The sequence below is a fragment of the Lethenteron reissneri genome, chromosome 58, assembly GCF_015708825.2.
Source record: "Lethenteron reissneri isolate LAM-NWPU_2019-01 chromosome 58, ASM1570882v1, whole genome shotgun sequence".
NCBI lineage: Eukaryota > Metazoa > Chordata > Hyperoartia > Petromyzontiformes > Petromyzontidae > Lethenteron > Lethenteron reissneri.
In genome coordinates, this window is record NC_083836.1 from 1,124,398 (window position 1) to 1,136,412 (window position 12,015).

The 12,015-nt window shown below is 51.6% G+C and overlaps 1 protein-coding gene across 3 annotated transcripts in view; it reads right to left on the reverse strand.

Moving 5' to 3' along the window:
* Window positions 1-2,247: 2,247 nt before the first annotated feature.
* The window catches only part of LOC133357383 (endoplasmic reticulum-Golgi intermediate compartment protein 3-like), a 45,249-nt gene continuing 35,481 nt past the window's right edge, over window positions 2,248-12,015 (reverse strand). For all 3 annotated transcript variants that reach the window (XM_061575268.1, XM_061575266.1, XM_061575267.1), the window contains one exon: window positions 2,248-4,700. In XM_061575268.1, the coding sequence (XP_061431252.1) occupies window positions 4,621-4,700 (80 nt within the window). In that variant the 3' untranslated portion in view covers window positions 2,248-4,620. The remainder of the gene's footprint in view (window positions 4,701-12,015) is intronic.

Sequence of the window (12,015 nt, forward strand, 5' to 3'; positions counted from 1 at the left end):
AGACTAGTCCGGTGCTTGCCCGCAGCTGGGAAATGTTGGGTCTAGCCCAGTGTTCATACTCTTAGGTCTTTTCGGTCAAGTCACGTAGGTAAAAATAATAAATAATAAAAATAATAGAAGAAATAATAGAAATAAAATAATAAATCACGACGTTTCGGAGGCAACACAAGCTTCCGTCTTCAGGTGGAACCGTCACAGCACGATTGCTGTATCAAGTAATTTATTATTATTTTTACCTACGTGACTTTACCGAAAAAACCTAAGAGTATGAATCCTTGCAGTCACAAAAGCTTTAAATTTAGAATTAGCCCAGTGTTCTTCACTCATTTTCAGACGTGGGGGGGGGGGGGGGGGGAGCGCTCGCACTTTCCCCGATAAGACATCATCGGCGTGAGGGCCGCCACGCAAATTGAAACCACTGCGGGTTTGGCGGCAGCACGATGATGATGATGACGGGGGGTGTTGTCACGTGCTGTGTATTTGTCGGTGCCGCACTAAAGGCCGCCAGGGGCCACCGTGAGGCCCGCGGGCCTTGCAATGAAGAACACTGGCCCACAGGCAAGGAGGGGAGGGGGGGGTGCCAACAGCCTCGCGATCTCTGTGGTGGTGGTGGTGGTGGTGATGATGATGATGATGCTGTGACCGCGGAGTTGACGCAGGCGAGGCACTCACGAGGCGGCGTCACATCGGGGCCCGATTCCTCACTCGTCCAGCTCACTGCGAAATCCCCGAGTTGCGCGCGCACGGGTTCACACCGCGGCCGAGTTGAACGCGAAGGAAATGAAAGTCGCGCGTGTAAAACACAAATTAGCCAGATTTTTCGCTTGCAGCCAAAAGCTCGCCTGTAAAAAATGTTCGTAATAAAAGTCACGCTTCGTTTTACCAACAGTCCACTTTACAAGAGCTCTAACTCCATGTAAAATGCGCCAATTCCGTTTTTGGTTACATACAATTGAAAATGTGCAGGCTGCGCCGTGGGTACAGATGCATTTCATAGCACGGGGCGCGCACGCAATTAATAACGACGAACGCGACCACTGAAGCCTCGGTATTTCCCAAGAAAAAAGCCTCATGGAGTCTCAAGACCGCTTTCAGGAGGGTCCTGCATTGGGATGCTCGGCCAAGACCATGCATGAGCGCTTGGCTTCACGTGGGAAAAATCCACGGAACGCCCTCACATGCGAGATGTTAACTACCTTGCCTGGTATGCAAGAGGTCCTGGGTTCAATCCCGACCCTGACGCCTGTTGTACATTTGGAGTTTGCGTGTCTCTATCACAGTGGTAGCATGGATTTTTCTCCGGGTCCTCGGGTTTTCCCTCCACATTAGCAACATGCGTTTAAGAGTATTTGGCTGCTATAAACATCCACATGATACGCCACTACATTGAACAATCATGTGTGTGGCCAGCTCGCTTCTGAAAAATATCTCGAAATCTCAGTGGACCTTACCTGGTAAGATAAAAACAATTAGTAAAATAGTAACAATACTCAGAAGGGAACAACACTCAAAAGTCCTGCGGATTTATCCACGGACCCAACAGAGTAACATCCGCGATGCGGACTGAGCCCACTGCTGTGCCAGCAGCCACCACCAGCCACCACCACCAGCAGCCGCCACCAGCAGCCACCACCAGCCACCACCGATTTCCTGCCACTCAAATGAGCAGCAAAGCGTGTGCATGTTTACAGCCCTGAGCCAGTGGTGCGAATTCCACATTCATATGGCGGGTTGTGAGTCTCGCTCTCTCTCTAGAGGATAATCGCGGTTGACTTCCCCACCAAGTGGTACTCATTTTATTAAACCCAGAGAAATGATGGGCCGAGCCAACTACCCCCCCCCCCCCGCCCAACAACCAGGCTTTGAACTCGCAGCTTTGCGACTGCGAGGCGCTCCCTCCCCTGCCGAGCCGTCTGGCCGGGTTCTCTATAAAAGTGCATTAACAAGCGACATGGTCCAGTCTGCTTCTTCGTACGGTTGATGATGTCGCTGCAGAGACAACTGCGATTTCACATTCAGGTGGTCAAGCCAGATAACCGCGCCAGGAGCAAGCGGAGTGTATCGCCACGAGGTCTTCTCTGTATTTGTGGATGGGCATTGCATTGTTATATATGTTGCATGTTCCAGTTAATTTGTTTGACAGGGTGATAATTCAAGACCATGATGATGGTGTTTACGGATGCCTAGTCGCCAAGGCATCCGTAAACACACAGACACACACGCACAGAAGGGAAACGCAGACCAGGGAAAGACGAGAGCTCACCAAGGGCGGACTTTCACCTTTATAGAAATTTACCAGAATCCTACAGCAACACAGACGCGGCCTTAACACATTCAACCAGACACAGAAGCAGCCTTAACGCATCGAACCGGCTTACGTCCAACGTCTCGCGACACGGAGAGAGGGGGGGGAGCACGAGAGAGTCACCAATCCTCACCCGGCACTCACAAGGAGGTCCATTCACTTGGCGTCACGGGCCGAGACACCTCCACGGATCGTCACCCGCCGTCCCAAGCACCGGCACCACCACGCCCCGTGCCACCTGGAGAGAAGCCCTTCAGCCCAGCGGTGTCTATGGGCCCTTGACCGGTCACCGGTGACCGTCTTCACGACCGATGAAATTACGTTGAAAGTCAGGAAGCGGTACCCGATGGCGGTGGAGCGTCAGTGATGAATGCACCGAGTTAAACAACGACTGTTGTTTCAACCGCCACGCTGCCGGCAGATGGAATCAAGCTGGCGACCTGTGCATCGCAAATCGAGCAGCGCGCCGACCATTGCACCGCCGCTGTCTCGGCTAAAAACGTAAACACGTTGCGTTTACCGCGAGGCATTTTATGTACGCGCCGGCTACCCCTACCCGGTTGTTTGCACGCGGTTACCGGTTTTTATTTAGCCCAACTCCACGGTCGATTAAGACACGGCCAAGTTTGTTTCCGTCTCCAGTTCAATGTTTAATGACTTGCGGTGTTTAATGACTTGCGGTGTGCAGCAGGGGCACGTGCACATCAGCAGGGGACAACACAACGACGCCGGTGACGAGCGTTGAAGAGGAGGCCATCCTCCCTGTGCGGCGGAAGCGTGCGCAGGTCGCGGCGAGAGAACATCACGGCGCGCCCAGCGAGACGCAGATCGTCCGCCCCGCGGTTTTGGTGTAGAAAACCTCGCACGGCTCCCAGGGGAGGCGGTTCTCGTTCAAAGTGTGATACACAAGTGACATCACATTTACCCTTCCCCCCCCACCCACATCTCTATTCAAGACCAAAACATGATTTCTCCACAATTCTGGCTGTCGCCTGATGATGCTGGTTGTTGTTACCGGCGAAATGTCACGATATTCGAATTGTAAATGTTGTGGGTTTACTCTCCAACACACAACCGGTGTGCTGAACTAGTAACCAAATGGCACGTTCTGTTTACGTGACAAACCTCACTAATTGGCTGTGTCAGGTGGTTGCGGGTTTAACGACCCATTCATATTTAAGCAAAAAAAAACCTCCATTATGGAAAATGTGTCATGTTTCCCCAACGATGCCACGCAAAATATAGATATTCCAATTTGACAAGTTTGACAGATATGTAGCAACAACAGATATGTAACAACAGATGCACCAGGAATTTGTCGCAATGTGTTTTCCTTACTAAGAGGCCATGGTTTTGTATATGAAAGCAAAGGTTTAGACTGTGTCCCTATAATGCGTTTTCGTTTCGTTTGTTGTCCTTCCCCCCCCACCGTACCTCTGATTAGCATAGTTGGCTACGTACGGTGTGGAAGAAGTTCACGCATATCACACACATACGTTCCCCGTCAGTTTACACGTTGGTGCAAGTCACCCGACATCTGTTTCACGTTTCTGTAGCTCAATTGTCATTGTCCTGTGATCAGTCTTAAAAACAATCTGCCCGAGCCGACTTCCACTGCTGGGAATAATTTGGATTTCTCACGTGATGCCGTTTTCGCTCCGATTCCAATTTGCTTCATCGCTGTACTTGACGCGAGTTGTTTCGCTTTCGTCGCCGTGGTGACGACGAGACTCATCCTGGTTCTCCCAAGTTCTCACAGGGCACAACAAAAATCACCCCCCGTGGTTGACTTGAGTTCGGCGGATCGCAGCATTGCCACCATCATGATCATCATTTAATCCACCCGCACGCATCACCCGAGGCAGGAGAACCCAAGGCGGGTCTTCGGTAACTCTTCAAACCGGAGCGGCGAGGGGCCCGCGGCCCTCCGTGACAAAAGACGCCGCGCGGAAACGAGAACGGGGAAACGCGGCGGCGGTCACGAGAAGCCAGCGGCCGCAGAGGCGTGTGTGCTGAATGGGCTGCGCGAGCGAGCGAGCGACCGGCATTCGTTTACAAGTTGGCCACACATGACGCTGGACCGCTGCCAGCCGCATGCCGGCGGGCTTGGGAAACGCTCCCGGCCCCCGCGCGTCCCGATGGCGAGCATTCTCCTAGTCGTGGGGCTGTGCATGACAGAACAAAGATTGCTCTGGTAACACACTACCCCTTTGTCTGGGCTGCTAATTTAGAAAAAACGCACGCACGCACCTGAAGTATGTTCTTAAATAAAATGCCTACAGTGTAGAGAGAACGCAGCTTCCTGGCAAGCTGCGTTATGTCGTCTTGCCCAGGTCGATCTTCTTCTGAATGGCTCTCGCCGAGTGGTAAATCATGGAGTCGATCAGCCCGGCCACTGCAAATGTAAAGAGATAGCACCGTGAGGAATCACGTTTAACATGTTTGAGATACACATTGCACTTGCGCAGCTGTACCAAATTGTGCGCGTGGATTATTAAGGTGGTTAAGATGTAAATCACCTTCAATCCACTGCTGGATGAATGCCCCATCCCCCTCCACACCACTGCCACGCATCATCGGCCTGCGCCGCCAAATCCGTCTCGCTGCTGCACACGCACCCGTCTCACTGCTCCAGATCCACTTCTAAAATCCCCATCCGGAGCCACCGACGCCACATTTGCGGTGTCGTGTCAGGCAGGGGGCTCGGCGGCCCTGGAGCCACGTGCGGCTCTTCAAGGGCTGGCTTCGTGACGTTATTTATTAAGCGCCGTCTTGTATTCACCACACCGCATTGCGGCTCTTTGAAATACTTTTTTTTGTACCGAATCCATTAACAACAAAAAGGCCCTACTTGTTATTTTTTTTGCCGACCCCTGGCGTAAGGGAACCTGAGTTTGTGGACCCTGAAAATGCCTTGGAGTATTTACCCAGAAAAGCCTCATTGCATCTTTAAAACTCATTATTATCCGGGAGGGACAATTCCTTGGGCAGATCAACGCAAAGTTAAATTCCGAGCGACGTCGCCAGGAGACTTGCAGAGCTCCCAGTCGGCGGCACAAACCTGGAGTAACCCTAGGCTCACATGCGGCCTGGCTCTCCCGGCATTACGTTTCAAGATACCAAGTCACTCCCGTGCTCCAGCAGCTCCCAGACGGAGATGAGCTAACAACAACAACAACGGACGATGACCAACGTTTGTCGCCCGGCCAGCAAACTGTCTGCGGCATCACCGGTGCCGTCCGCTCCACAGGTTTGCAGCGGAAGATTCTTCATGCCAGGGGAAACACGAACGCCTCGGAGGCTGTGCCACCTGCGTGGTTTACACAAGGTCCTGCTTTATAAGACGAGTAACGTGAACAAGTGGAAATTAAACCTTTGTGACATTACCGACAGGTATAGCGTGTTGTAATTGGCTGGGGGTGGGTGGGGGCGGCTGCTGTGAGGAGGGAAGCTGAATAGACATCAGTGTGGGGAGGCTGCCACCTGTGCCCCACCACGTGTTTGTGTTTCCGATGATTCGTTTTCACACGGTCGGTGGAAACCAGAGTCGAGCCAGGCTGGGCCAAGGCGCTGCCAAAGGCTCCACAACGACGCGGACTCATGGGACCGGCCCCTCTGCGCTGTTCCCCCCTTCCTCTCCTGCTGCCATGGTAGGGGCGCGACGACGGTGGCTAGGAGATGTTAACTACCTCGCCTGGTGTGTAGGAGGTCCTGGGTTTGATCCCGACCCTGACGCCTGCTGCTGTATAGTTGGAGTTTGCTTGTCTCTCTCCCCGGGTCCTCCAATCTTTCCCTCCACATTCAGAAACGTGCATTTTGAGTGTTTGGCTGCTTTATATTTCCACGTGATAGGGCACTTCGTTGAGCTATTATTTCTGGCCAGATAGCTTCTTAAAAAGAGCTATATAGCTCAGTAAGCCTTAACCGGTAAAATTAATAAATACATTTTTAGTTTAGTAACTTACTGATCGGCCCCTACTGGACATCTGTGACAAAGAGCTTCATAGCTCATCGGATTCCTCCCGCAGTCTAAGTAAAGATTCTGACAAGTGTTGTCCATGGCCCACGTGCATGGTAAAGCCCACTCTCTCGGTCCTGCGGTCCCCTGCCGAGGTCCGACGAGACGCGGCTCACTCGGGGAGAACGGTCGCAGGAGCGAGCGAGGCTCTGCCGCCGCGCTCGCTCGCAATGCTCACCCCGTGGACCCCGGTGCTGCAACTTGTCCCTTGGCTCAGGGCGCCCATTGAACCCATTGAACCCACTGCACCCACATCACCCATTGCACCCATGGCACCCACATCCATCACCCATTGCACCCATTGCTCCCATTGCACCCACAGCACCCATTGCACCTATTGCACCCACAGCTCCCATTGCACCCACATCACCCACATCACCCATTGCTCCCATTGTACCCACATCACCCACATCACCCATTGCTCCCATTGCACCCACATCACCCACATCACCCACATCACCCACATCACCAATTGCACCCATTGTACCCACATCACCCACATCACCCACATCACCCATTGTACCCACATCACCCACATCACCCACAGCACCCACATCACCCATTGTACCCACATCACCCACATCACCCACATCACCCACATCACCCACATCACCCACAGCACCCACATCACCCATTGTACCCACATCACCCACATCACCCACATCACCCACATCACCCATTGTACCCACATCACCCACATCACCCACATCACCCACAGCACCCATTGTACCCACATCACCCACATCACCCACATCACCCACATCACCCATTGTACCCACATCACCCACATCACCCACATCACCCACATCACCCACAGCACCCACAGCACCCACATCACCCACATCACCCACTGCACCCATTGTACCCACATCACCCACATCACCCACATCACCCATTGCACCCACATCACCCACAGCACCCACATCACCCACATCACCCACATCACCCACATCACCCATTGCACCCATTGCACCCACATCATCCACATCACCCACATCACCCACATCACCCACATCACCCACTGCACCCATTGTACCCACATCACCCACAGCACCCACATCACCCACATCACCCACATCACCCACTGCACCCATTGCACCCATTGTACCCACATCACCCACATCACCCACATCACCCATTGTACCCACATCACCCACATCACCCACATCACCCATTGCACCCACATCACCCATTGCACCCACATCACCCACATCACCCACATCACCCACAGCACCCACATCACCCATTGTACCCACATCACCCACATCACCCACTGCACCCACATCACCCACATCACCCATTGCACCCACATCACCCACATCACCCACATCACCCACATCACCCATTGCACCTATTGCACCCACATCACCCACATCACCCACATCACCCACAGCACCCACATCACCCATTGCACCTATTGCACCCACATCACCCACATCACCCATTGCACCTATTGCACCCACATCACCCACATCACCCACAGCACCCACATCACCCACATCACCCACATCACCCACATCACCCACATCACCCACAGCACCCACATCACCCACTGCTCCCATTGCTCCCGTTGCGCCCCGAGCCCCGGCGCGAAGCCGTCACTTCACTCTCGCGTCAAAGTCGTCGACCAAGCGACCCCGGCGTGTCGCGTCCCCCTCCCCTCCTCTCGAGAAACCCGTTAAATGGGCGGGCATTGAAGGCTTTCTTGTGCACCGATGCTCCTCGAGCGCTGACGAATCATAATTGTACGGCGCTGCCGTGACCTTCTCGGCATACAACTTGCTCTGCAATATGTAACTGTCACTGGGGAATGCCGCCGTGAGAAGGTGCTATAATATCGCCGCGCGGTATTGCTTTGCCTGCAGGCTGAAACATACGACTCGAAACGTTGAGTGCTGGGCGGCTTTCACTCACGGCTCCTCCCTCCAAGAGCTGCGCTTCCATCTGCATGGCCCTCTCAGAGAGGACCTCGCTGGCATTGCAGTCATTTCCCAGTTATCCGTAGCCGAGGTGTTTTGGGTTAGATCCCGTGAGTGTAAACGTGTCGTTAAACCCGCCACCACCCGACACAGCCAATTAGTAGGGTCTGTCACGTGAACAGAACGTGCAGATTCGTTACGAGTTCGGCACTAACCGGTTGTGTGTCGGAGAGGAAACCCACAACATATACAATTCGAGCACGACGATTTGCCAGTAATTACAACCAGCATCCTCAGGCGGACAGCCAGATGTGTGGAGAAATCCTCCACGTGTCAGTTGTACTCACAGGATGGAACACACATGTACACAGTGTTTATGGTACTCAGCACGTGGGTCTTGTCACACGGAGGAAAAAAGTACTAATCATAATAATCATGAATAGTATTGGGCTTTCGCGACCGATATTAACCAATTTTGGCTGTCACCTGATGATGCTGGTTGTAATTACCAGCGAAACGTCGTGGTACTCAAGTTGTAAATGTTGTGAGTTTACACTCCAACACACCGGTGTGCTGAACTAGTAACCAATTGGCATGTTTTGTTTATGTGACAAATCTTACTAATTGGCTGTGTCGGGTGGTGGCGGATTTAATCACGCATTTATATTTACACGATGTACCAAAAAAACCTTCTATGATGGAAACTATTTAAGAATCAATTATTTCCACGTGAAAGCCTCCCTCAATCTCAAGACTATTTTTCTCAGGAAGGTCCTGCATTTGGACATGTGGCCAGTACCATTCATGAGTGTTTGACATTCGAGAGAAAACTGAAAGTACCTGGCGAGAACTCACCATGCATATGGGGGGGAATAACACTCAAAGTTCCGCACAGATGGATTCAATCCATACACAGACGCATCACAATCATAGCGGACCTCCAATGAGGTGGCTCAGCTGTGACAGGAGGTGAACAAATTGCACAGGGGATGGATGGGAGAACGGGGCTACAGGCAGAGGGCAACTCCACGCCAGTGACCTCCGCCTCCGACCATCGGACCCTCAACTCGGACCGTCAGCAGGCGACTGGGATTGGCATATGGGTTCAGTCAATCGGGTGCAGTCGCAGACCAGGCTCAGCAATTGCGCCGTGTGTGCCGCACACACGCGTCCGCTCTCGTGGCGTGTCAACACGTACGCCGAAAGCCGGCCACAGACGTCGCTCCTCCCATGCCTGTGGTTACCGCACAAAACAACTCTTCTTTTCTTAGCGACCAGCGATGTGGAGTACGGGAGAAATGCACGGGGGGGGGGGGGGGGGGGGGGAGGGGTGATGCATAAGCGTTCTTTTTTGCAGGACCCTCTCATATGGTGAGCGCAGGTGGGAACTTGTTGACTGTTGACGGGGCCTGAGAAGCGTTGCTAAGTCTGTGTGCGTGGGTACGCTGGCATACAGAATGAGCTTCGAGTCCTTGACCAAGCAAGATCCAGGGGCAGAGCCTGCCTGACAAGCCCGTTCTCCCCGTGGTCGCGTGGATTTTTCTCCAGGTCCTTCGGTTTTCCCCACAACATCACGCGTTCAGATTATTTTGGTAGCTATAAATGTCCACATGATAAGCCACCTAGTTGAGCCATCATTCGTGATAGCCAGGTCGCTTCTGAGAAAAAAGCGAATAGCTCTGGGTCCTACCTGGTAAAATATAAAAAATTTGAGTGATTTGCTAACCTTGCCTACACTTTGCACGCCTCTCGCGTGTTTGTATCGTTTATTGTTGTAACTTTCTGACCCACCCCAATTGGACATCTGTGACAAAGAGCTTGACAGCTCTTTGAATTCCTCCTGCAATCTAAATAAACATTCTGATTCTAATAGGCCAACAGAGCCGGGCTGCTGTTTCCAAGCAGCATTTGTTTAAACAGGCAAACTCTGGACCAGTTTCAACCTTTTGGCTCTCATCAGCAGTCAGATTTGTTATCGTGGCAGATGTGTTTGAAGTTTTTTTTTTTGCCAAGCCCATGAGGGCCAATGAAATACAGTCGAAAGCAGTTTGCCCGCTTAGATAAATGCTGCTGTGAAACATTTGTCTGGGAGGGCCATAGCCTGATGAACCAAAAAAACCATGCATTTTTTTAGCAGGCAATTTGTATTTATTTATAGGTTACATCGTTTTTTCCAGGACCGATGTTCAAAAGTAAAAAGACTGCGTTAGCAACGCTTACAACAAATCTATTCTCGGCCATGATGGCAGCCACATGTTCGGGAGCCAAATGCCAATGTCGAGATCTGCTGGCGCCGGAGCGGGCTTCAGGAGAGAGAGAGAGTTTTGCTGTTCCTCCTCCTCCTCCACACTCAAGGAGCGCAGACCACGGCGGTTTACGATACGGTCACCGCGCGGGCGGGGGACGAGATGAGAAAGAGCGACGAACTTACAAAGTGGAGGTGAGGCTGCTTGTGCACGACTTGGCTCATCGCTCTCCGTCAGTGTTTTAATAAAAGCCCCGCGCCGCGCCCCGGCAGACCATTCACAGCTCAACGGGGAGAAGAATTACAACAAATTTGCCGAAAATTTCTGACAGCCCGATTTAATTCCCTTCGCATGTGACTCGATATTACAATTCGTTTCTTGGCATTCGATCCGTGAATGTGAAATACCACTCAGAAAATTAATGGCATTCCAGAGTTTGAAAAAAAGTAATATAATATCCGTAGAAGAGACCCCTAGATTTGCCAAAAACGTTTAAATCAAATGTCTTGATCACCTAAAAGCCCCTGCACTGTAATGAGAAAGCAGTACTAAGTCACCACTGCCTACGCAAACACTCGTGCTGTGCTGGCTGTTATAAATGGGCTGCCAAAGAACTTTGCAGCCGGTATACAGACTCCCTTGTTTATGACGCCATATCATTAATTGAAAAATAAAACAATGCCTTCCATGTAACTGCGTGCAGGTGCTCATTCCAGAGTTACAGCTCTTGCAACCCGAGACGCTTCTCAAAAAAAAAACGTTCCGGCAGTTTTCGTAGAAAGTTGACGTCTCGTCCGTTTTCAACCGAGTTTACACCGTGAACTGGATTCACGGCTGGGAGAAAACCGAGCGCAAATGCAATTTGATCGGTGTTTCTGCCAAATGACTCAATTGCGATCACACGCAGCAGCAGCAGCAGCAGTCGTCACCCCCCTTGCTGGCACGGTTGGCGATGTACGGTGCGAACCAAGTTCAACATACCCAACATTGACAACATTGGCAACGTATTGTCACTGTTGTGGGTTTACTCTCCCAACACAACGGTGTGCTCAAGTAGAAACTAATTTACACGTTTTATTCACGTGACAAACCTGTTTCGGGTAGTGGCGGGTTTAACGACACATTTATATTTAAGCGTTTTAACACAAAAAAAAACCTCAATCACCCAAACACATAACAAATACCCTCCCCCATCCTACCAGGCAAATCCCACCGAGGTATTCACTTATTTTTCAGAAGCGACCTGGCCACAAATGAGAGCTCATACTCTTAGGTTTTTTCGGTAAAGTCACGTAGGTAAAAATAAATAACAGAAATAATAATAGAAATAAAATAATAAATCACGACGTTTCGGGCGCAACACAAGCGTCCGTCATCAGGTGGGACAACCACAGCAAGAAACAATTGCTGAAGTGGGCAAAAGAGCTGCTGTAACAAGAGGCTATATAGGTAAGAGACGGGGGAGGAGCCAGGGAGGAGAGACGGAGAGTTGTGGGTCCACGACGTTTCGCGTCGAGCGATCAACGT